At 45.3% G+C, this 24,874-nt stretch overlaps 1 protein-coding gene across 2 annotated transcripts in view; it reads left to right on the forward strand.

Moving 5' to 3' along the window:
* The window catches only part of hectd4 (HECT domain E3 ubiquitin protein ligase 4), a 51,310-nt gene that overhangs the window by 12,102 nt on the left and 14,334 nt on the right, over positions 1–24,874 (forward strand). The window contains exons 13-52 of one of the 2 annotated variants that reach the window (XM_080003667.1): positions 2,365–2,507; positions 2,622–2,692; positions 2,778–2,883; positions 2,996–3,116; positions 3,227–3,355; positions 5,012–5,136; positions 5,241–5,394; positions 5,498–5,595; positions 5,686–5,890; positions 6,006–6,125; positions 6,231–6,335; positions 9,763–9,926; positions 12,263–12,508; positions 12,629–12,821; positions 13,476–13,580; positions 14,123–14,211; positions 14,314–14,486; positions 15,185–15,320; positions 15,397–15,541; positions 15,609–15,775; positions 15,864–16,010; positions 16,736–16,920; positions 17,147–17,300; positions 17,407–17,687; positions 17,917–18,106; positions 18,205–18,286; positions 18,808–19,010; positions 19,227–19,362; positions 19,456–19,638; positions 19,771–19,935; positions 20,033–20,202; positions 20,758–20,873; positions 21,006–21,109; positions 21,434–21,595; positions 21,680–21,828; positions 22,021–22,100; positions 22,532–22,695; positions 23,381–23,618; positions 23,943–24,079; positions 24,197–24,323. In XM_080003667.1, the coding sequence (XP_079859793.1) occupies positions 2,365–2,507; positions 2,622–2,692; positions 2,778–2,883; positions 2,996–3,116; positions 3,227–3,355; positions 5,012–5,136; positions 5,241–5,394; positions 5,498–5,595; positions 5,686–5,890; positions 6,006–6,125; positions 6,231–6,335; positions 9,763–9,926; positions 12,263–12,508; positions 12,629–12,821; positions 13,476–13,580; positions 14,123–14,211; positions 14,314–14,486; positions 15,185–15,320; positions 15,397–15,541; positions 15,609–15,775; positions 15,864–16,010; positions 16,736–16,920; positions 17,147–17,300; positions 17,407–17,687; positions 17,917–18,106; positions 18,205–18,286; positions 18,808–19,010; positions 19,227–19,362; positions 19,456–19,638; positions 19,771–19,935; positions 20,033–20,202; positions 20,758–20,873; positions 21,006–21,109; positions 21,434–21,595; positions 21,680–21,828; positions 22,021–22,100; positions 22,532–22,695; positions 23,381–23,618; positions 23,943–24,079; positions 24,197–24,323 (5,968 nt within the window). The remainder of the gene's footprint in view (positions 1–2,364; positions 2,508–2,621; positions 2,693–2,777; positions 2,884–2,995; positions 3,117–3,226; positions 3,356–5,011; positions 5,137–5,240; positions 5,395–5,497; positions 5,596–5,685; positions 5,891–6,005; positions 6,126–6,230; positions 6,336–9,762; positions 9,927–12,262; positions 12,509–12,628; positions 12,822–13,475; positions 13,581–14,122; positions 14,212–14,313; positions 14,487–15,184; positions 15,321–15,396; positions 15,542–15,608; positions 15,776–15,863; positions 16,011–16,735; positions 16,921–17,146; positions 17,301–17,406; positions 17,688–17,916; positions 18,107–18,204; positions 18,287–18,807; positions 19,011–19,226; positions 19,363–19,455; positions 19,639–19,770; positions 19,936–20,032; positions 20,203–20,757; positions 20,874–21,005; positions 21,110–21,433; positions 21,596–21,679; positions 21,829–22,020; positions 22,101–22,531; positions 22,696–23,380; positions 23,619–23,942; positions 24,080–24,196; positions 24,324–24,874) is intronic. The other variant, XM_080003668.1, reaches the window with a different exon arrangement.

Consider the following 24,874-nt stretch of genomic DNA (forward strand, 5'->3'; position numbering starts at 1 on the left):
CGCTGGGGGGTGCGTTGCCCCTCTGCTGAGTTGACTGCTGCTCCGGCTACGAAGTTGGGAGAGCTGCGTTCGGCTCTGAAGCGGTCCGCTGCGCTGCATCCCTCAACTCCCACTGCACCTGACCACCTGGCACGAGGGCTGCAGGGACGAAAATTTGAATACAATTCAAATATTATAAAAAACAACAATGAAGTTCAATATAATAAGTTCATCCAGTTTGCTGCACAATGAACACACATTAGAAATAAATATTCCCGGTAATGGTGTGTGAAATCCGTGTCGGCGGACTTTGGCCCGTTTCCCTCTCCTCCTGCGTTTCACTGTGTGTACAAGGGAAAGTGCGCCTTTGACCAGAATGTCCAGTAATTCCATAGATATGGCGATGAAAGAGGGAAAAAAACCTGATCATCACTGACGGAATGTCCTCTAGTACAGAGCAGCAGGAAACGTAGTAAATGAAATACACCTAGAGTGTTTATTTGCTTTTTTTGGAGAAAAGATCGCTCTCATCGGAGCTGGAAGTAATAATTTGCCTTTTACTATCAGCGTTCCCCTCTGGCTAAAATAGAATCCGTTTTTATGCGCTTATTTTAGTGAGTATCTTAATCTCAAGTGTTTTCCTTTACAAATCAAGACTGGATAGTCAAACAATGGTATAGCCGTCAGTGCTGAAAAAAATGTATGTTTACATATGTTTGAATCGAAAATCAAAATCAAATCTGACCTTAAAATCAAAAGTCAAATCGAATCGTGGATTTAGAGAATCTTGACATCCCCATAATCTACAAGAGAAATCTGTCTGATATAACATAATTTACTCCGTTTTAAGGGTCCTTGCTTGGGTTGAGTGGGAATCAAATTCCCAAAAACCGTGTATTCAATAAGACACCTGCATTTCGAGACGGGCAAATGTTGTAGTAATCCATCCGATGGGTAATTTCCCGATGCGCAACGTTCCGCCATGTTTCTTTACACTCGTGCAGATAACGTAATGTTTCCGTACAAATCATGGTGAATGATTTGCGACATATTCATAGAAACTGTCTCGGGGTGCGCAAGCACCTCTGTTTACATCCTGGACCATGGCTGACCACAGCAAACGCTTGAATGTTTGGCTTAGCTTCGCTAAATTGTATTTATTTTTTAATAATAATTTCTACTATTTATTTAAATAAAACCCCAGTTGATAGTTTACTGATTGTAGCCTAAATGTTCCAAGAATAAAGATGCACTCCCCTACACAATCACCCCAATCATTCTAGAACAGGGGTCTCAAACTCAACTTACCTAGGGGCCGCTGGAGGTAGAGTCTGGGTGAGGCTGGGCCGCATCAAGTATTCCACAAAGAAAGGGTTTCAAGTATTTTCCAAAAAAAAGTACAACTTCTTTTCCCTTTCCTATTGCAACACTATGCTGTCTTTATTAGGTCACTGTATCTTGTTGAGTCCGCCCACTTCCTAAGTCCTCTGTACCTTGCACTGGGTGACAGGATATATTTTCCTTCCACTTAGTGTCACTCCGGAATCACGTTTCAACCAAGTGACTAACGTGTTGGCTAACTTATCAACAAACACTTCCGGAAGCTGTCACGAGCCTGAGCTATGGTAGCCCATAAGTGATAAAAAATAAAATAAAACGCCCAGGGCAACCACTCGGCAAAAAGGTGCGTGTGAAAAAATGCGCGGGCCACACTAAACTTTGATGTCAAGTAGGGGGCCACAAAATATCCTCCCACGGGCCTCAATTTCCCCACGGGCCGCGAGTTTGAGACCCCTGTTCTAGAACGATTCATTCTTTCCAAATAGATCTATTCAAGTCATCTGGTGAAAATCCCTGTATTTTTTCACATCGCAATATATATCGCAGAAAAAAAATATTGCAATGTCAGTTTTTTCCAATATCGTGCAGCCCTCGTTCCAGGTCAGTCTCCAGGAAAGCCTGGGACTAACGTTTAAAAACACTAAGTCCATATGTTAACCGGGATAAGTTTATAACTAGTACATGTCCATTCAAATTTAATTTGGAGGCAGCATTAATCCATCCATTTGGGGCACGGCGCCCTGCGACCGGGGGTCATGGCGAGCACACAAAATTATGAAAAAGGTTGCTTTTCACCGCAGTAAGAAAAAAATTCATACCATCACAGCCCTAAGTGTGAATGAAGTGTAATAATACAGAAGAGAATGATAGCCCCAAAAAAGTAATTTCTGGCCTCCACAGTTTGGTTTCAGGTAATATTGACATTGTGAAATTCTTTTTCAGTGTTTACTGTAAAGTGTAAATTTTGTAGCTCGATATTTACATTTTCCCTCCCTTTTTCCACCTGTACTGACTTTTCAATCCAACATTGTTGCTCCTCTCCAGGTAGTGTTCAGGTTCTTCAATCCCCAGTCAGAGCAGAACCGCGAGAGCGTACGCCGTGCCGGCCTCCTCCTCTGGCAGCTGCTCATGGCGCCGGTGGATCAGATCGGAGCGGAGATCCAGAGAGAAGTGTGCTTGGCCATCAGGTGAGAATGACACACTACTGCAGTGCAAGAACTGGATCTAAATGTTCATTTTTATTGTAGAGTGATCATATTTTCTGAGATGCTCTGTCTCTGTTCACCTGCTCCACTCTCCAGCTCGGGCCTGAACACACTGTATCAGGGGGAGGCAGAACTCAACAAACTGCTGAAACTGGTTCTCACAGAAGGTCGGCATCGAAACCGCTCAATCACAACATTTTCTCCAAAAGTCCAAGATGATTGTGTCTAACGGTTTGTCTGCACAATTTGCAGGTGAGCGGAACAGCGGCCTCTCCCAGCTGCGGGACGTCATCCTCACCAACTTGGCAGATCAGCTACAGAAGAATCGGTTTGGTAGCGAAGAGGATGACCACTACAGGTCAGATGTCTCCCTCCATCTCTGAAACTTAGCTCCCATGTTTAGTGGAGCAGCTGAAATGGTTCAGTATGATCCCCCTTGTGACGTTGACATCTCTGTTTGCCACTTCCAGACTGAGCGACGAACTGCTGCATTATATCCTGAAGACGGTCGTACGGGAATCCTGTCTCCTTATCACCAAATGTCAGACTGTTGCCAGGGACGACTTTCAGAAGCTGCTTTCCACTGTGCCAGTATGCAAATCCTCTCAGTAGAGCTAAATGTCAACTAGCCAGCTAACGAGACCTACCTAATATTCACACTGACTCGTAACATTTCCTATTTTTCTTCTTCCTTCTGTCAGGTGGTCTCACCAAGTCTGCGCTACCTCATGGCCGTTCAGAATCACCTCCTCAGCAACACCGTTCTTATTCGTCCTGACGACAGCGATGACAGCGACAACTCCCTACAAGGGGAAACAATGAAGGTACAGGTAAACACCCCCTTTAAATACCCCTACCAGTGTCTGTCCATGTGGAGTCTGTCAACCCAGAGCAACTAAAGTGCAATGGAACATGGATGTGCCGTATTGACATGGTGCACAAGTGCAGTTCTTTCTCAATTTGGGGTCCAGGGACCCCCAGAGGTCCTTCAAGAGGGTCTAGGGGGCCCTCAGGAAAATAATTAATCGTTCAACTTCACCATTAGTTCATTTACTAGAGTTAACACCATCATTGGATGTACAATAATGATTGTTTTGATCATCGTTTCATTTTTATCTCCTCCACTATAATATAGACAGGTATGGAAGGTTTAGACTAAATCAAATGGTATCTAGTAGAGCTGACCCTGAAAGTCGACGAATCGAAATCACCAGTCGAAAACCTGTCAGTCGACTGAGATTCTTCAAGTCGAGCAGTCCTTTCTTTTGCATTGCATTACAATAACAGATAGACGCTTACAAATTGCACAGCCATAACATTTCAATGTGGAATAATAAATAACAGGAATAAAAATATTTTTATATGTGTGAATCATCCGCCTCCGGACTCGCCATGCCCCGTTTCTCCAAATAAAACATCTAAAGGTGTGGGGACGTGCCACGACGGAACAAGGAATGACTCGTAGATTTGTTAAGATTATGTTCTGCGCAATACTCATGGAGAGAGGGTGATCAGGAGAGTCACAGAGAAAGTGTCCCCATTCTGCACGGTTTCGTTTCATACCGTTCCATACGCACTTGTTTCGTTCCATAAGCAGACGTAAAATAAAATAACCTACATCTCAAATAAAAACACACTGTTTTGGCACCGCCATCTCACACACACACACACACACACACACACACACACACACACACACACACACACACACACACACACACAAATCGTCGGTACCGTGAGACAGGGAGACAGGTACGCAAAATGTGCCAAATCGCTCCCCCTCCGCCCTCGGCATGGCGCCCTAGGTGGCAGGTTATCAAGCCTATAGGAACAGTCAGCTCTGCCGGCCCTCCCCCCTCCACCCACTGAATAGTCAAATACTGCATTGAACAGCCGAATCGGATTCGACTTGACAAAATTCTGAGTCGGGTACAGCCCAAGTATCTAACAAAAAGCTCTTCACAGACAGACAAAATATCAAATATCGTATCAAATGGGGTCAGTGGCCTAATGGGTATCAAATGAAGGGTCCTTAATCTAAAAAAAAAAAAAGGTTGATACTAGTGTCAACTGATCACTGCACTAGTGGTTTTGTTTTGTTACATTCGTATCAATAGCTGCTGTGATACTTGCTGTCTCCCCAGCTATGCATGTGTAGTTCTGCAAGTTTAGTATATTTTATTGGCTTGAAATGGTTATTGATCTGAAAACGTAAACAAAACACCATCCCATCTGTACGCTTATAGTTGAGATTTGTATTGTTATTATGCCCAGATATAAACGTACTTCACAGTTTCCCCTCGAAATGTTCTGTTAGTGGGAGGGGTCGGTGTGGGAATATTGCAGCATGTTTTCCAGCAGAAACATTGGAAACTGGTAATACTGCACTCTTTATGAAAAAAAAATAGCTGTTTTCTGTTTTTCTATTGGAAAAACTGTGAGGCAATGTTACGGTAGTGTGGGCCTGTTCTGCATGTGGTTCTCAGGAACTGCAGAGCAGCATACTGTCCCTCGCCACAAAGATCCTGGTAGGCTGCGATGAGGTGCTGGAGACCCTGCAGCAGGTGACCACTGCTCTCATCAACAGCGACATCGCTGACAGAGAAACCCGGTAAGCCCTCTTAGCTCACCCTGTCTTTTGTCATTTTGGAATCTAGTAGCTATTGAGTGTTTACCTGATTATAATTTTTTTTTTTTTTTTTTGTTCTGCCGCAGGTTGAAAGGTCTGGAACAGGTGACCAAGGCCACCATGTTGGGGCACCTGCTCCCGGTGCTGCTGACCTCGCTGATGCATCCCAACCTGCAAACCCTCACCCTCGCTGATGCCCTCATGCCTCAGCTGGTCCAGCTGGTCCTCTACACCAGCCAGGTCCGCAAAGCCGCCTCAGACAACACACACAGTGGCTTTCTCACTTTGAAATAAAATTCTCAGTGGTGAGCAGCTGTGTATTTATTGCTGTTTGCTGTTCCAGACTGCCCTGTTGCTCAAGACCCAATCTCCGCTTTTCACTGAGGGACCTTCATCCGGCACCCTAGGGCAGGGGGCCAAAGCATCCTCCTCTGATGATAGGTACTGGGTTGGATTATGTCGCTTTGGCCTGTACATTGTAGCTTTCGAAAATTATATTAATCATAAGTGTGCTCGCCAAAATCATCTCAGTTTCAGGATCCTCGATGAACGGGAGGAGCCAGGGTTCTTGACCGGACTCAAGATCCCCGCCCCATGGGCTGCTGGGAAGACTGTGGAGACAGTGCACCCTGTGCGGGACAATTATAAGTTTAAAGAGACTGTGCACATCCCAGGGGCACGCTGCCTGTACCTTCGCTTTGACTCCCGCTGCTCCTCGCAGTATGACTACGATAAGGTACTTGCAGCAAAAGGCTTCAAGTCTGCTGTAAATTTGGTTTGCAGTGTCCCTCAATAACTGTTTGTGCTGCTGTGAAGAGTTTGTATTGAGTTGAGCTTCTGTTGTATTTCAGCTGGTTATTTACGCCGGCCCCAACACCAACAGTCGAAAGGTGACTGAATATGGAGGAAACACGCTAGGCTACGGCAGCCGCAGCGTCCTTGGGACAGGGTGGCCCAAGGACCTGGTCAAGGTACGATGACCACGCAAGGACTGCATTGTATAAAATATGCGAAATCATACCTAATACTGCAATTTGGAAACCCCTGGTCTTTACTTTTTCCATTTCCCACCTTAGGTTGAGGGCGACACGGTGACATTCTCCTTTGAGATGCGGAGTGGACGTGAACACAACACCCCTGACAAAGCTATGTGGGGTTTCTCCTGCACTGTCAGAGCCCAGGTAAGTCGCTGATAGAGTGCGCTACCTGACTGAGATATCACAATATCACTGCTGATACAGAGCACCGATCATATCCACCACTTTTACTTACTAATATTAACATGGACTGTTGGACACGCTGACAGGGCAGAAGCTACTTACACGGTTTATGTCTTGTTAGAACCGTTATGTCACAAACATCCCGTTGTTTAACTTTCATCATTATCGATCCACATATGGAGCAGAAATGAGTGAAAAACCGACCAAATTCGACATAAATCACAGGTACTGTATAATTCATCGAGCGCCAAAATATGTACAACAGGGCTAAAAGTATCTGGAACACAACAATGACATAAGCTATGAACTCTGTTGAGGTCTTGTTTATTATGGAGAAGAAATTGGTGAAAAACTGACCAAATTTGACCCCAAGTATTCAGGTGGTCGTGCTTGACTGACATGCCACTGTTGGATGTCTGTGGATCTGTTCAATTGATATTTTATCTCTTTGGTCTAGATTACTTTGCCAGATAAATGAAAAATACCAAAAACAGCAGTCTACTAAAACTCGTGACCACTTCGAGTCCACTCGAATGTACAATGTGGTCAAGATCCAGCGAGGCGTCGGAAAAATAGAAGCCGTGATATGGTAATTACTCGCAGGAAAACTACAATGTTTTTCATCTTTTATGGAAAAGTGACTAATTGAAAATGTAATTCGTGGAAAAAAGTCACCTCTAAAATTACGGGGTGATGCAATGTCCGCACTGCGTCACCCGATCATATTTCTCAAAGCACCGTTCTTCAGGAGTATTTAAACTCAACGCCAGAAGACATGGCACATGCAGACGTAAGTCCATGTTGATTTGTCCAGACTTAAGTCCACGATGTTTGTAATTTTTGTAAGTTGTGATGCATTTCACAGAATCCAAAAACTATAATACGTACATAAAATAAATAAACTGGACCCAGTGTATTGTGCCTACAGCTATATTTTCTTCTTATTGTTGTTTAGGGCTGCAGATGTTCCCCAATAATCCCATTAGAATTTGTATGTTTTATTATTTTTAATATTCTAATATATACAAAATGTGAATGCTCAAATTTAGTACTGTTACTCAACGTTCCACTGATTCGCTAACTTTAACCAAAACATTTTTAATCAATTATTTATTTATATGCTTAAAAATATACGATCAAATGGCAAATTCAGCAATAGTTAAATTTTTTAAGATTTTCAGATTCTATTTGAATTTGGTTCCCGCAACCCTATAACACCGCTGAAAAGCTGCTGTGCAGTGATGGTTTGCCCAACTTCAACTGCCGCTTCCTATTGAGACATTGCGCTTTACATGTTCATTATTTGATGAGTTGAATACTCGAGGAGGCAGACCATTAAATTAGCAACATACAACGGCGGGTTCATGGTCCTGTGCAAGCTATGAAATGGTATTGGGATTGGTATGTGGATCGGCGATGTTGGTCTTATATCCAAAGAGTGAATGACGTCAGTATCGGCACCAGATATGGATATTGGATCGGATCGGTCCCACCTCTAATTACAAATATTAGTAATTCAATGAAAATATATAGTCTTGCATTTGAATACATGTCTTTATATAGCATAAATATTTTGTCAGATTTTATTTTTCCATATAGACATTTTTCTCTTGTCGAGTTTAGTCAACATTAGTCATAACGTTGTAAAACCCTAACCCTACCGCTGAACCTTTTTCTTTTACAATTTGTCCAAAGATCAGTCCTATATTTTATGAAAAATGTATCTTAAGAGGTCTTAAAACTATTAGATTCAAGCACTTACAGAAATTACACACGATGCATTCCATCCAACTCTCACAGAATATATATACATATATGTACTAGAGGTGCAACATATCACAAAACTCACGGTTCGGATTGTATCACGATTTTTAGTCACGGATTGGATCATTTTTCAGATCAGCAAAAAGAAAAGGAGACAGATAAAACTTTGCCTTCCATTTGTTCTGTAAAACACTTAAAGCAAGGAACTTTTGCCCATGGTGTTAAATGATAACATTCAAGTTGTCCGATGTTTGAATAAAATCTTAAAATATATAAAATATTCAATACTCAATTGTTAAATTAAACTGCAATATGAGGCACGCCTGATACCCTCTTCCTATAAACATGTCAGTGAGTGAAAAAATATGATTCAATCTGTTCCCAGTAACTGAATTCCAGTAACAGTAACCAATATTGTGTTCAATTTCTCAAGTTTATAACAAACTAAGTTTCATGAAAATCGGTTCAGATTTAAGTGAGTTACAGTTGTTGTGGTCTGCCTCTGTCAATACACAATTTGATAAATTTTTTCGATTTAAACATATGTATTAATTTCAGCACTAACACTAACCCTAAATCTATCGAGTCTTGATTTGTAAAGAAAAACACTTGTTTTTCAATTATTAACTTTGAGTTTAGTCACATTAAATCATTTTAAATAATGTTATTTTTTTGTAGTGGAATAAATATAAACAAAATATTTCCTAAATTAAAGAAATGCTTGGTAGCCATAAGAGCCGGCCCTTTTTAGTGAGTAGTATCATCCGGCTCACTGAATAGAGACAAACTTTTCGACACACTGCAAGTGTGTCTCTTTTCCTCCGCCAACTGCGTCCGTGTCCACTCTGTACGTTCTTTTCTAATCCAAACTTTTGTCCAAATTCTACTCATCACATCACAGCATCATGTTCCGTTTAACATCGTTATCTTATCTTTGTCATGATCCAAGTCATGTTCATAATGTTAACCACTCCTATGGAGCACGTGCGGGTGCCTACTGGCCCTTCTTACAAGCTGCCGGTCTCTGTTCTGCCCTCTCAAGTGGATAAATCAAGTGGACATTTGTGTAAAATATATTATATATTGAATCAGAGCGCACTTTATCTTTAAATTATTAGAACGCACAAGCTGTGCACCAGCTGAGCTCCTGTGGCTCGGGCTTTTGCCCCCCCCCCCCCCCCCAATCTCCCTCTCAGCCAACAGTACACAGTTCATTTTTTTTTCTTTTTTCAATTTCCAATCGTAATCGTGACACCCCTATGAACCGAACCAATCTTTGTGCTTCATAGTAAAACACAGCATGCATCTGTCTTGTATATATTCTTTTCACTGCAATTCTGCATCCAGATTTATGGAATTATTACTTTAAAAATTAACAGCAGCAGTAAAACTGTATTTCACTGTGATGGTTAAATTTTTCAATTGATCCTCAGTTCACATGCTAGTCAAACCGTGGGAGGTGATTCGTACGGATCATAAATCAACGGCATTCCGTTACACTGCTAATATGTTCAGTATATTCAATTTAAAGGGATATTGTCCAATTCCGTGTTTAAGCCTTCTATTTTATTACCACTGATGTATGGGGGGCTGGCTTACTCTCCTTTGTTTTACTTTCTTCCAGGAGTCTTCAGAGGACGTCTCAGGAGGCCTTCCCTTCCTGGCAGACCTGGCGCTGGGTCTGTCGGTTCTGGCCTGCTCAATGCTCCGGATCCTGTACAACGGGCCAGAGGAGACCAGAGAAGAGGAAGCCTGCCACAATCTGCTCTGCTCCAAGCTGCTGCAAAGGTGACATGGCTCCCATGAAAATTGTGCTTCAAAGCATCTCTTTGTCTTGTCTTTTTTTCTGTCTATAATTTCATATATTTTCAGATTAAATCAGCATGCATAGTTTTAGAACATTTCAGAACTCAGTTTTTCCCATAGAATCTGATTCTATTTGTGGTGTGTGGCAGATCCGCCTGCCGCACGCTACCCAAATGGCATTCTCAGGGCCCTCTGACACAGAGACACAGATGGTGGGGTTGAAAACACACCAGGTTATTATAGTGAGCGGGCTATGTGGAACAAGCCGGGAGCAGATGGACATGTCATGACAAGGGCTCCTCTCCTGTGTGTGTGTGTGTGTGTGTGTGTGGGGGGGGGGGGGGGGGGGGGGTTCTATTTCATTCTTACTGACTGCCAGAGGCTGTGTTTCACACTGGATTTATCTCTTGCGCATGCGCAGCCCAGAATTTTATATCAATAAAGTCAAATGTGACCCCCGGTGCCCAGGTGCCGGAGCTATATAATCACATGGGACCCGGGGCTTTGGTACTTGAAACCTTCTCGCATAGCAGGAAGAAACACTGGTTGAAAAAAGGAGTCTAAAAAGTCTAAACTTAATAAACAAAAAAAACAACAACAGCTTTGCACACTCGCACAGTGTGGGGGCTTGTTGGTGATCCTTCGTCCCCCAGAGGCTGAGCCCTACAGTTGGACTGCAAGAATAGCAACACCACGGGGAACCGGCTTTGGTATCCCAAATCTTGAGCTGAGCCAAGGAGGCTAGGCTACAGGTAGGTGAACTGGCGGCCAGCACAGTGCTGGTTAGCCATCTCGAGTCTGTTGTAGTTTGTGTGTAGTTTGCTCACCCGAGGGGTTCCGCTCCAGGAGCCTACACCAGCAAGGTAAATTTAAGGTAAAGTTTTAACGGCTCTGCCACGTTATTGTTTTGCTTTCAGAGGTCAGGCTTATCAGTTCTAAGTGCTCCCCTTCTGGTTATCCTTAGCACCAAGTGTCTTCACAAGATGTGTGGGAGCAGCCCTGACGCATATACAGAGCCGCAGGTTAGGGTTCTCCCCTACCTCGACGACTGGTTAATCTGCAACCCGTCCTGGGGGTAGCAGTCTGAGACACGTCCACCCTTTTGTTTGCCCATATGGCCAGTCTGGGCCTCAAAGTCAACACAGCCCAATTACACCCAGCCAGAGGGTAACCTTCATTAGGCAGCCTCCTGGGCTCTCAGGCGACGACGGCCACAGCATCTCACCAGTGGATAGAAGCCATACTCTGTCTCCTCCTCAACTTTCGGAGGGGCACTTCTCGGGTCTCTACCTGAAAATGATGGGCATGCAGCAGCACTGATACCCTTGGGTCTCCTCTTGCTGCGTCCCTTACAGATCCAGCTGAATGGCCTTCAGCTGGACCCCAGGCAGCACAGGGCCAGAAGAGTGTAGGTGACGGAAGACTGCATCTCAGACTTGCAGCCGTGGAGGGGAAGGGCCTATCTGTCGGCAGGCGGCGTCATCTCGTCAGGCTTGGGAGCTGTCCGGCAGCATAGGGCCGTTAGCGGTGTATGAGACGGGTCAGAGCACATAAATGTACTTGAACTAAGGGCAGTGTTCTTGGCTCTCAAACGCTTCCTTCCATGTCTGGCGGGCAGGCAGGTCTTAGTCAGGATGAACAATACCTCTACAGTGTTCCAGATAAACCACCAGGGGGGGTGCAAATCCAACTCCTCCCTTCGGGTTTCACAGCAGCTCCTGACTTGGGCCTTCCCTCGCTTATTGAGTCTCTCGGCAATACATCTCCTGGGGGCACAAAACGACGCAGTGGATTTCCTGTCGGGCTAGAAACCTCATCTGGGGGAATGGCGACTTGTGGAGGAGATATTGGCATCGGTACGGCAAGGCTGAGATGGACCTTTTTTCCTTAGACTCCTCAAATCACTGCCCCCGCTGGTTCTCCTTCATGAAGAGGACCAGCCCGCTAGGCCAGGATGCTCTGGCACATGCCTGGCTGGACGCCCTCCTCTATGCCTTCCCACTGACCCCTCCAATCCTAGCAATGTCACACAGAGTGCATCAGGGCAGCCACAGAGTGCTGCTACAATAGTTGCCCAAAACCGGCCGGGAAGGCCATCGTTCCCGATACTTTAGACTACTCTAAGTGGCAGGCCTGGTACCTTCCCAGGAGACTGGACTTCCTCTCCCAATTGGGAGGTCAAATCTGGTGCCCAAATCCAGGCCAGCTGCCGTTGTGGGTTTGGCTCCTGAGGGGCCGGGGGGGAGAAGAGAGAAAAAGAGAGAGAGAGTTGACTGATTGTGTGACCTCTGTTTTGTTTTTGTTGGCTTATTTTTCAGGTGCCAATGGCAAGTGGAGGCGAACGGTGCCATTTCTCCCGCCCTCACGCCCAGCCCCTCACCCCTGCCCCTTACCATCGACGAGGACCGGGAGTTCACCTACCCCTCTGACGTGCTCATCCCGCCCCCGGGCCTTATGCCAGGGACATACTTTGACCTGCCGCGAATCCGCCTGCCTCCAGGCATCATGGGGAGACTGCGAGAAGTGTCTGGAAGAGCCCGCCCACAGTTCCGTCCCAGCATTAAGTAAGGGGGGCATTTTCTGGTGGGAGAAGCAATTTCTTTCAGAAGTTTGTTGATCTGGGCTCTATACGCCATTTTGGCATCCTTCCTGAACCGTGTCCTCTGCCATCTTGCCGTTCTCAGAGAGGTGATCAGGCCGGACGTCATGGAGGAAGTCATCGTGTCTTGTGTGATAAAACACTTGACGCTCGTGGACGCTCTGCAGTCGCTGGTGAACTACCAGTACCGCGAGGAGCATGCAGAGGAGTACGATCTGGTGTGCAAGATCATGGCAGAGACCTTCAAGAAGATTAATGCCATGCAGCGGCAGCTGCAGGTGCGGGGAATTTACCAAAACCTTATACACCAGCATGTAGCTTTTTCAAATGAATTCCTGTAACACTCAGTAAATTGGCTTGGCCCATGGTTACATTTTGTTATTAGATTATTAAACCAATGCATTGTTCTTTTCCTATTCTACCCATAAGATCCAAGAATATGGCAGTTGCTGAGTTTGTAATTTGCTTTATTTTTTCATTCAAAGAATAAAAGTTAAAATACCTGCTGTTTGTATATTTATAATTATATTTTTAATGCTGTTTATAATACCCGCTTAAAAGACTGGGCAATACTCTAGAACTGAGGGGAAAATTTCATTGCATGCGGTTGTTGCAAATGCTGTGCGATTATAATGAGTTATAATCCAAGCGCAACTGTACTGCACCTAAATAGGTAGCCTAATAATTAAAGTTATTTTTTGGGGGTGGCAGCCAATGAAGAAATCTATGAATGCAGTTGTTTTCTTGTATATGTATTTATAAACATTAGGCTGCAGAAACTGGCGGGGGTCATATGAGATATAATGTGCTGTGTTTGGAACTTTGCTGTGCCATTAAAACAATGTAACAGACCATATTTTTATGGCATAGCTCAAATCATGCAAAGTTATATTTCTGTGTCCATATAACTTGTGTATGTTCTGTCTGTTCAGAGTGTAGCAGAGTTGGAGCAGAAGTGGCAGAACGAAGTAGAGGAGGCCCAGCAGGGAAAGCTGGAGAACAATGCTCCCTTCTTTCACGACTACCACTTTTTCGAGGTACACATTTGTCCCCGCAAACACCTCTTCAATTCACTCTCAGGGGATTATCTACTGTGTGCTGAGAGTCTGACTATTTATTGTCTGTACGGTGACACAGTGCATTGCACTGCTGCCTCACGGAAAGAAGGTCCTGAGTTGGATTCCCGCCTGGGGCACTGTTGGCACCGCGATCCGGCGGGTTATCTCCCGATTGGGGGCCTTTCTATCTGGAGTTTCCATCTTCTTTCCATGTTCCCATGGGGTTTCCTCCTTGTAACATCAGTAAGGACCCCCACCTAAAACATGCAGAACATTGTCATCTGACCAGCGATGGACACTTGTAATTGGTCCCCAGGTGCATCGCTGTATGCTGCCCACTGCTCCTGGCTTCCCCCTGGAGGAAGGACAAGCCTGGATGGGTCAAAAGCAGAGAATTTATTTCACTGGCCACCATTTGAAGCGTGTGTGTGTTGGTCACTGTCACTGCATAAGTGCATGTGTTGTGGTGTGTGTGCTGTGCGATAAATAAAGAATCTTCTGCTTCTTGTATCATTTACCAGAACAAAATTAAGGAGCTGGAATTACTTTGCTCCTTGAAGGAGGTCCCACTTGATTTCAGCGATTTAGAAAATGTTGTCCTGGCACTAAGGTAATACATTTGGAATTTCATGGAGCCTTTAATGGAGTTGCTTATCGGTGGGTGGGGTGGCTCGCTCAGCATTGGGGTAACTTTGTGTGTATGTGCCAATAGGGAAAAGTTCTTCCAGGAAGTGAACTCCATGCACCTAAAGAGCGGCGCCCAGTTGGCTAAAACCAAAGCCCTGGTGAAGAGCCTTATGAACCGCACAGAGCTGCTGCTTCACGTCACCATCGCCCCTCACTGCAGGAGCCTGTCGGCCACTCCCACTGGCACGCCAGGGCCAGGTACACACCAGGACAAACCTGATTGTTTCCAAACTGGATCTGGGTGCACACTTAAGGCTTATTTGCAAATAAGCCATTGTAAAATGACCCGAGAAGAGAATCAATCTTGGTTAACAAATCTGCGTGGCACCTGGAGACATGCTCTCTCATTAGTCAAGGGCTCCAATAAAACTGAATATGCACATGTTGATGTGTTTCGCACTGTGCGTTTCGGTCCTTTTTTTATATCCCAATTTTTCAATTTGAACAAGCTTTGGTAATGTGATTGCAATCAGGAGCCTATCAGGTCGACAAATGTTAACAGGGTCTCTGCAGGGCCTCACAAAGGACCTCATGGAAACTCTTACTGCACCTTCGCAGGGTCAACTAGTTTACCAGTTTCAAATATATAGTACTTACCTGCAATATTTTTTGTGATATTTGTTCAAACATATGGCCCAAACTCTGTTAGAATTTGCCTTGAAAGGCTCTTGATAATAATGAAATATAACTCTGATACCTGCAGACACCCTTATTAAGAATAAGGAATTCTACATGGAAGAAGCCACACAGTGTAATACCTTTCCTAGAAAACATTTACATTTTCAAACATGCCTCCCTTTTGAAAAAATGATGCCACTGGCTGGCAATCTTTGTTAAATCTGATTGTGCACACATCATGAGCAAGCCCTAATGTGTTTGCATTTCTCTTGCATAAGCCTGTAAGTCTGTGTCAGACACCAAGACTGTGATCCCCATGGTGAAGCAACCGGTCTTCCTGCGCAGCATGTCCGCTCCCTCCGACTTGGAGATGATTGCCAACCAGGATTTGGAGTTCACACACGCGCCTCAAAGGTAATTGTCTAAATCCGAGACAAAGAATCAACAAGAGCGTACTTCATTCTCTAACTTATTTACCGCCCTCACCCAGGAGGAGACACCACCCCACCAGCCACCGCAGCAGCTCCTTCACCCTGCTGCAGTCCCTCACCATAGAGGATAGCCGTGACAAGCCAACATACAGCGTGCTGCTGGGACAGCTATTTGCGTTCATCGGGACCACGCCTGATCAGGCCGTAAGTCTCACCCTGTTCAATCTCACAGCACACCGCCCCGCTGCTTACTGACTTCCTGCTTCTCCAGGTGTCGAGCAGCAGCTTCCTGTCGGCGGCACAGACGCGCTGGAGACGCGGCAGCACGCGGAAGCAAGCTTTAGTCCACATGAGGGAGCTGCTGACCGCGGCGGTGCGAGTGGGCGGAGTCACACACCTGGTGGGGCCTGTCACAATGGTGCTGCAGGGTGGACCCAGGTGAGAGCGTTCAGCCACATCCTTTCTTTCCAATTCGGGGAAGAGGAAAAAAAAAAGTGCTAACGACCACCACCCCATGTGTGTGCAGGATCGAGGAGCTGACCTGTGGTGGAATGGTGGAGCAGGTGCAGGAGGCGTTTGGGGAGACCATGACGTCCGTCGTCTCGCTGTGCGCCCGTTACCCCATCGCCTGCGCCAACAGCATCGGCCTGCTCTGCACAATCCCCTACACCAGGCAAGACGATCGTACACTTGTAAATTCATTCCTATGCTGTGTCTGGAAATTTTTATGCTACAGGTGTGAGGTGAACCTGGTTCCGCTATCAGGAGACACACTGAGATCTTAAAGGATTGTATTTCTCCAGACGTAAAAATTAGCACAATACAGTACACACTCTAAAGGGTGGAACAGGATTGACTGAAGAATTATTTAGAGGAGGGGTTTCTTTAGTAGAAAAAGCAGGAACACACAGCTGCAGATAAGACCACAGGCAAAGACAACACAGGATGGTATAAGCTGGCAGACTGGGAACAGAGCCTTCCAGGGGAGAAAATAAAATGAAGAGGATGGTCTAAATGCTGTAGATGCTCTACAATATCTAAAAAAATATAGAATAATAATTATAAGAATATAGAATTTTCTACCACAGCTGTTAAACCTTGCCCCCCAAAAACAGATGCATACATGTAACAACATATATGCATGCTTTTAACACATAGTCATTATAAATCATAATCAATTATCATTCATCATAAAGAAGTGTAATAACCACCGCATTACGTTATAGGGTTATTACAAAATGTGGTGAAACTTGTTATGTATTGGATTCAAGATTTTTATTCTAAAATGTAGGCGTTATTACAAAGTAAAGGTCAAATGTATTAAATGTTGGCAAGTTATTGCAAAAAGCAGTGTTATTACGAAATACACAGCCTCATGTCCTCTGTGTGTTGCTGTAGGAGTGAAGAGCAGTGCCTGGTGCGCAGCGGTCTTGTCCAACTCATGGACCGTCTGTGCAGCCTCAGCAGCCAGAGGGAGAGCAGCTCCAACGAGAAGCAGACCAAGAAGCAGAAGGTAGCGACCATGGCCTGGGCTGCCTTCCAGGTGTTGGCCAACCGCTGCATCGAGTGGGAGAAGGTGGAAGGTAATCTGAACGACGCGGGTGTAACAACTTTCAGGCAGAGCGCATGTCATGTAGCTTTAGCTTAGGGCCGAGCGATACCGAATAAGGAATCAAAAGAATTGTGCTGTCTAGTGTGATATATGACTTTGAGATTATTTCTTTACACTATGAGGTATGAATTGAGCAGATTATATTGTCATATTAAATATTCATCTTTGATTAAAATCTTTCCTGTTGCTCTTGGAAGGCGGTTCTACCGACGCGGTGCACTCTGGCCTGGCGAGGCAGGTCTCCAGCCTGCTGACCAATCACTTGGCTCGGGCCACCGAGTGCTGTGGGAATCAGGCGGCGGGCAATGACGCCCTGCAGGATGTGCTGAGTCTGCTGAACGACCTGTCCAGGTAAAACGCTCTGCACGGCTGACGACGACATAATGGCGTCCATAATGTCACGATCGTCATTACAATAATCAATTCTAAATAATATTTTCTTGTCGGCGTCCTGCAGGAGCCACATCGGAAAGGCCATCCTGAGCCAGCCGGCCTGCGTGTCCAAGCTCCTGTCCCTGCTGCTGGACCAGCGACCCTCCCCGAAGCTGGTGCTCATCATCTTGCAGCTGTGTCGGGCCGCTCTGCCGCTCATGAGCGTGGAGGACTGTGGCAACGTGGCGCTGCCCACATGGAGTTACTCCATCAACACGCTGGACAACGAGCAGCAAGACGCCAGTGACCCCGCGTCACGCATCGCCTCCTTGCTGCTGGCGAAGCTGGCGGATTACGTAGTACCAGGTGGGGCTGGTGGTCTCGATATCTCACAGAAGCTTCTGCGTCTGTGCCCTTGTGGTATCTAGTAACACAAAAGCAAATATTTAAAAAACCAATGGCAGTTAACTGTCCGTGGAATTGAATGGCAATTTCTAATAATGATAATAAGGCTTTGTCTGAGAAGACATTCCCTGTGGATACGTCAGCTAATGAGGTCCCTGTCCTCTCGTTTACGCCGTACCATCTCCGCCAGGCTGCCAGACATTGCTGTCCCCCAGCGCATCCGAGCCAGACACCAGCCTCACCCGCGCCAGCTCCAAAGGAACCCTGAAATCCGATAAGGATGTTGGGGAAGAGGGAGAGGCTGTGGATGGTAAGCTCTCGATCTTCATCCACAAGAGGGAAGACCAGTCGTCTCACGAGGTCCTCCAGCCACTGCTCAGGTGAGACCCGTAGCAATAAACCGATGTTCAAAATTCCTGTCGGCAAACCTACCGTAGGTCCAACTGAACCCAATGATTCTACTCTGTCTGTTGTGCAGCAGTTCAGAAGGTCGTCCCTTTCGACTGGGTACTGGGGCCAACATGGAGAAGGTGGTGAAGATGGACAGAGACATGACCAAGGTTTGACAGTCTTTTGGGATTTTTTTTTTCTTTTTGTCTATCTTACCTAGATTCAGACGAAAAGGTCAAGACCACTTTTATCCTTGTGTGTCCAGTACCAAGATATTGACGGGCTGTATGCAAATTGTTTTAGCTAAATGCAAGGTTGCAGAGGGAAAAAATACCCTTGCTCCTGTGAAATTAGGCAGATAAATTATTCAAAAGCTGAGTTATTTATAAAAATGTTGGTTGTTTTAAACGCAACAACCTTCAGAACTTTTATTATATTTACTATCTAAATTCATAGGAGCTAGGCTAGTTGATTTCCCCTGCAGCCTTGCTTTGAGTTAACACAGTTAGCCTGCAGCACATTGCTCTATGGATTCTGGACACAGAGATTAAATTGGATTTGATCTTCTTGTCTGAATTTCTCCAAAAAACTTCAAAGTTTCCCTTTAAAGGAGACTTCAACGCAGAAGAAAGTGCAGTGCTCGTTGAAGGCCTTACATTCACTGTTTTTTTTTTTATCTCCCCTCCTGCAGAGTGGGAGCTGTGAGGTGATCACAGAGGAGGCCTCGGCCGCTCTAAGGAAAGCCAACAAGTGGGCCCAGTCTGGGCTCATAGTGAGCGTGGGTCCGCCTGTGGAGGCTCTGGCCCAGGAGGCCGCCGGAGGCATCACTACCGGGGACAAAAAGAAAACGGCTCAGACTGCAGTTTGTAGGGACAGAAACTCTGAGCTGGCCAGGTGATGAAGAAGAATGTTTTTGATTCTATTCTTTTCCACCCTAGATTATGAGGAATAACAAAATTATAATCATGTTTTGTTTGTTTGTTTGACATTGATCAAAATTATACACGTGAGGTCACATTTCATTTCGAGGCATTTGTGGTCTACAAGTATTATTATTTTGACTTGAAATCCTAATTTTGACCATTTTTACCCCGGTTTCCCCCACTCCAGATCAGACCCCGTAAGGCCGTTTATCAGCGGCCATGTTGCAAACAGCATGGCAGCGGAGGTTATCGCCCTCCTCCATAGCCTTCTCACTGCCCCCGAATCAAACACTGCCCAAATCTGGACCAGCACGGCCGAGAAGGTGAAGGACCCTCACGCTCCTACCGCAATGTTTTACCAACCCTAAAATTTCTAGTCTTGATGGTTTTTTTTCGGCTCTGCATGTATGTGCCAGGTCCTCTCCCGGGCGCTGATGTTCATCCCTCAGTTGGGGAAGTACGCCGAGAGCATCCTGGAGAACGGCAGCAGCAGCGGTCGGAAGCTGGCCAAGCTGCAGGCCATCGGCAGGCAGGCGGTAGCCGCACTTTGCGCCCTTGGAGGATTCAAGGAAACCATAAAGATTGGCTCCGAGGTCCAGGTAAACAGGAAGCACAGATCGCTACAAAGAACGCACTTAGATATGGAGCCAAATGAGCTGCAGTTCATGTCTCACGACAGTTATTGACGTTGAGTCGTAAAAGCATTCCTTTTTGATCTGTCTGCTCTGCAGGTGGTGGGCAGAGGAGTGCTGGGCAGCGTGGGTGTTGTCATGTCCATCAACGAGCAGGAGGGCATCGCCACGGTGAAGTTCCCCTCCTGCGAGTACCGGAGAGCTTGCAAAACCTCCGACGTCCTGACGGTGCCCATCTCTCGCCTCTGCACACCCAGATCTGAGGTAAAAGGTTTCGCGTCAAACCTGACTCCACAGTTCCTGCTTTGATCTCCCAACAGCGGCTTTAAACACCCTCCCCTCACTCTCTCCCCCCAAACAGGCTCTGCCCCTCTACAAGCTGTCCATCACAGAGAAGGTGGTGCAGGCGGTGCAGTCCATGCTCCTGCCACAGGAGGGCAGTCTCTCTATCCACACCTCGCTCCCCGCCACGGGAGACGGATCCAGCCCTGTCATGGCCGCAGTGCGGCTGCTCGCTGAAATCAGAACCAGGTGATTGATCTTTTTAGCCCAGTATTTTCACATACAAAGTTGTTTTTGTTTTTTTCGATTCTTTATATGTCTTTTTATGCTTTATCTTTATTCTTTATATTCCATTGTAGTTTTTTCACAATACACCATAGAGATGTATGATTAAATTCTAGGGCTGTTTTTCAATTTCTCAACTGATTCAGCAAATTGTAATATAGATACTTTGTTTGTGTGTTATGCAAGCCTTTTGCGCTTAACTTAAATACGCACCTTGAGGTGCCACTAGAGTCCCAAATGTATTCATTTCAGTTATCATTTTTTTTGTGGTTAAATAAGAAAAAGCTTTATTTTTATTTCAGAATCTTCTATTTCATTTTATAGAAGAGTAGTGGTTTTATCATATTTAATATATATATAGATATATTTCAGTTATTTAATTGTATATTTCAATTTTTTTAATTTAAATATATCGATGTAGAATTGTCTGGTGACCCTTTTGTATCAATATATAATCGTATTATGAGGTCCTGCCCAAAACCCAGCCTGAATATACTAACATGATTCCTTAATCTGCAGAGCTTGCCTGGTGATGGCACAGCTCCTTGAAGACAGCTCCTTCTGCGAGGAATTCATCCAGCAGTGTCCTGCCGCTGTGGAGGTGCTGAACCTGGTCGCCCAGGAGTGCAGCCCAGGTGAGCATTTGGGGCATTTCGCCGCCCACAACCCCTCCATTACAGTCACTCCCTGTTGTGTTTCACATCGTTCATTCAGCCCGCTGGTGGTAATCCATTGTTTTTAAGGAAAGTGTTTCCTTCCCTCTGCAGGGGAGCGTCTGGGCATGGTGGAGGCACAGTGTGAGAGAGTGAGGATGCTGTACAGAGACTGCGCTCGCCCACCACCTCCTCCGCTGCAGACAGACCGTCGCCAGGTGGGAATGGACGCGCTTTATTTCTGACATTAATCTAATAGTAGACAGAGACAACAAGGAAATATATTTTTAGTCGATTCAACCTACTAGAATTGGCTAGTTTGGCTTTTTGTCTATGCAAATTTACGAATTTGTTTGGATGATGTTTTCATGTGACATATGATGTATGTCACATAGCTCTAAATGATCCGGCAGTGCCAGCTCGTTTAGAGCTGGCACTGGTCACAAAAAAAAATTCCATTAAATTGGATAATAAAATACAATCTCGTCTGATGTTATCTATCTCCTTATCATACCTCTTCTCCGTGTCTGTCCCATGTGCAGCCCAAGGAGATCACCTGGTGCCCCTCCAGAGTCTTCCCTCCGGTCCGCGCCTGCATGTTCTCCTCCCGCCTCACCTCCGTCACCTTCCAGGCCGACCCCAGCGCAGGAGGAGGGCTGCCCAGAGGAACCTTCATCTATGCCACCTCCCCCGTACCGGTTCAGGTGCGGGCCACCCCTACTACCATGCATTAGCATCGATGGAGCACCGTTACCGGAGCAGAATGTTTGTTTTTCATTTCCACGCAGGCACCATCTTTCTACTGGGAGATAGAGATCGTCTCCTATGGAGACTCCGAGGAGGATAGTGGACCCATCGTGTCATTTGGCTTTGCAACCGAAGCAGAAAAGAGGGATGGAGCGTGGACCAACCCCGTCGGCACCTGTCTCTTTCACAAGTATGTTCCCTTGCACCCAGAGGCCGTCTCTGTGAGCTTTCCCACTGGCCTTTCTCTGACTCGAGTGCTGACTGCTACACCTCTCTGTGCTGTCCTGTTCCAAACCTTTTCTCCTATCTGTCTATCTCTTTCCTCCCATCTCTCTCTCTGTCTGTCTGTCTCTCTGTCTGTCTGCCTGTCTTTGTCTGTCAGTAATGGCAGGGCAGTGCACTATAATGGCTCCAGTCTGCTGCAGTGGAAGAGCGTCAGGCTGGACGTGGCTCTACTACCTGGTGAGGCAGGAGACCAGCTGTTTTTGTTATCATTTATCGACTTCTCCTTCTTCCTTTTTATTTATTTATTTCTGTGGATTTAAACTAACCCATTCTAATGCTGGGTATCAACATTATCACTTAGGGTCTTTCCTTGCTTTTTTATCATCAGAAAATATATTGTCATGTTATTATACACAGTTTTGACATCTGTATTAATGATGATGAGTTATTTTTAATGATGTAACATCTTAGTTTCAGGTTTTAATTTCTTCTTTCATATCGCCTGGTCCTTTACCAATCTCCATGCCTCCAATGTGGCTGTTCTTTCAAACTTCTGCCATGCATATCTTGCCTCTAAAACGTTATTCTTAACAATTAGCATTGTGATCTGCGTTCTAATGCAGAACTGCTCGGGTAATGTCTCATTTTCTCAACTTGTCTCAACTAAGGTGATGTGGCCGGCATTGGCTGGGAGCGGTCGGAAGGTACTCCTCCACCCCCAGGTCAGGCTCCCAAAGGCAGGGTCTACTTCACCTACTGCGGCCAGCGTCTCAGTCCCGTCCTGGAGGATGTAGCCGGAGGAATGTGGCCCCTGGTTCACATTCAAAAGAAGGCAAGGCTCTTGGCTAAATTATTGATTTTGTCTGTGTGCGCGCGTATATTCAAGATTCAAGATTCAAGATTTTTTATTTGTCACATACATATACATACTTTCATACATATATGCAGTGAAATGTAATGCAACGCACCCGGTGATAGCACACAAAATGTCAGAGGAAAAAAAGAAATAAAAGTAAAGAATTCCTTTCCAATAGACCGACTAACTGACTCCTAAAACGTAGTACAGTAAGTTGAATACTTATAGAATAAGATAAAAATATATAGAATAAAATACAATAAAAATAAAATGAAATAAAATGGAATAGATAGAGGGAATATGCCTATGTATGTACAGATATGTGCAATTAAAGTGGCATGTGAATTAAAGTGGCATGTGAATGTGAATAAAGTGAGGTAGTGTTTGGGATAATACAGCACAGTATACAACAGTACGGCGCAGCAATACGGCATCACGAACAACCCTGAACAGTGATACAGTATGCGGTACAGTATGCTACATACAGTACAGTAGGTAGTGGAGCCTAGTGTATGGCTCGGTTAGGACCCCTGGTGAGGTCAGCATTGACAGTTCTAATGGCTTGTATATAGCTTGTATATATATAGCTTGTATATAGCTTGGTATATAGTCAATGTGTTTAATTAATTGTTTTGTATCTAAAAATAAATTGTTTTTGTAGAACACAAAGATCCGTGCCAACTTCGGTTGTCGGCCGTTCGCGTATGCGGAAGGCCAGGCGCACAGGAATGCAGCCGACCTATGTGTGGACCTCGCCGAGGAAATCAGCGCCAACTTTGAAGCCCTCCCCTTTGCCATGGCCTCGGACAGCGACAATGACGCCGGCGCGAGCGTAACGTCCGACTCCGGCTCCCACGGGCCGCCGTGTCGGATCGCCGCTATCGCAGTAGCCCAGCAGCGTACGTCCCTGAGGCTCTTCTTCCTCCTCGCCTCAGTGTCCTCCTCAAAGACATCTTCCTCTTCTGTTTCTTCCTTTTCTTTTATATAACTGTCATTGAAAATGCAGGAGTATCCACATCCAGTAGACAGGCTCTGCATTTACCCTCTTATTAAATTAGTTTTTATCATCTACTTTAATCACCCCCATTCCATTATATGCTTTGCCACTGTCTGGACTTTTCATTTCATCTTCCATCCTGGTTTTTCTCCCCCTCCCCACTTTCTCCCAGTTGGCAACGTTTGTAAGAACTGGCTTTGTTGTTTGCCTTCTCCCGTTGGGACAGAGTACAACAGCGACCTGTCATGCCACTACAAGGTGGAGCTGAGCTACGAGAACCTGGTCACCTCGGGGCCCAACCCGCACCCGCCTCCCATCGCGGACGACGAGAGTGACGACGAGGATGACGACGACGTCCCGAGAGTGAGTGAAGTGTTTTTATTTTTTATTTTTTTTGTGCTTACAAACATCCAGGTGGGGCCACTTTTTGAAATTTGATCTATTTTTTTGTTGTTCGCCTTTTGCGTTTCCAATCTTCAGGAGGATCACTATGCCTTGCTGGTTAAGGCCTGGGAGACCAAAGTGTTCCCCACCATTCGCAGGCGATTCCGCAACGAAGCCGAAAGGAAGTCTGGTCTCGACCAGATCAAAGGGGCGCTGCAGCTGGGTGAGAGCTGCTCATTTTCCCCCAAGGGATTAATTTAGTGTTGTGTTATCATCTTATCTTACCATCAACCTTATCTTATCAGGTCAATGTGAAGGGTGTTTAGAAGCCCATTCAGCAAGACTGCAAGCATCAAATTGACGTCTGCAGACATCAAAGACATGATAGATACAATAAATAGATAGATATGTCTAGAGATGTGTTATTGGTTTATATATATTCTTTATCGGTTGATCATAAGTTTAATAAATATTTATTGTTTTTTCAGTGCATCTCATATGCATTATCTTACCTTCCATTACCAACTCAATTCCATAACTAGTCAGTGGCTTTCATAGGTAGTGCGTAAATGATGTGTCTGACTCATATTAGTTACAGGGTGAAAATAAGGCTACGGTCTAATTTCAAACTATTGTTTCGAACGCTGCTGCTTCGTGCATCAACTTTTTTAATTGCTTTTTCTAGTTTCTGTGAGGAGATCATTGAATTTCCAATTGCCTCTCATTACGCTATGCTCACGCAAGGCTAAATAAGGACATTTGGCATTGCAAATT

The sequence above is a fragment of the Zeus faber genome, assembly GCF_960531495.2.
Source record: "Zeus faber genome assembly, chromosome: 7".
NCBI lineage: Eukaryota > Metazoa > Chordata > Actinopteri > Zeiformes > Zeidae > Zeus > Zeus faber.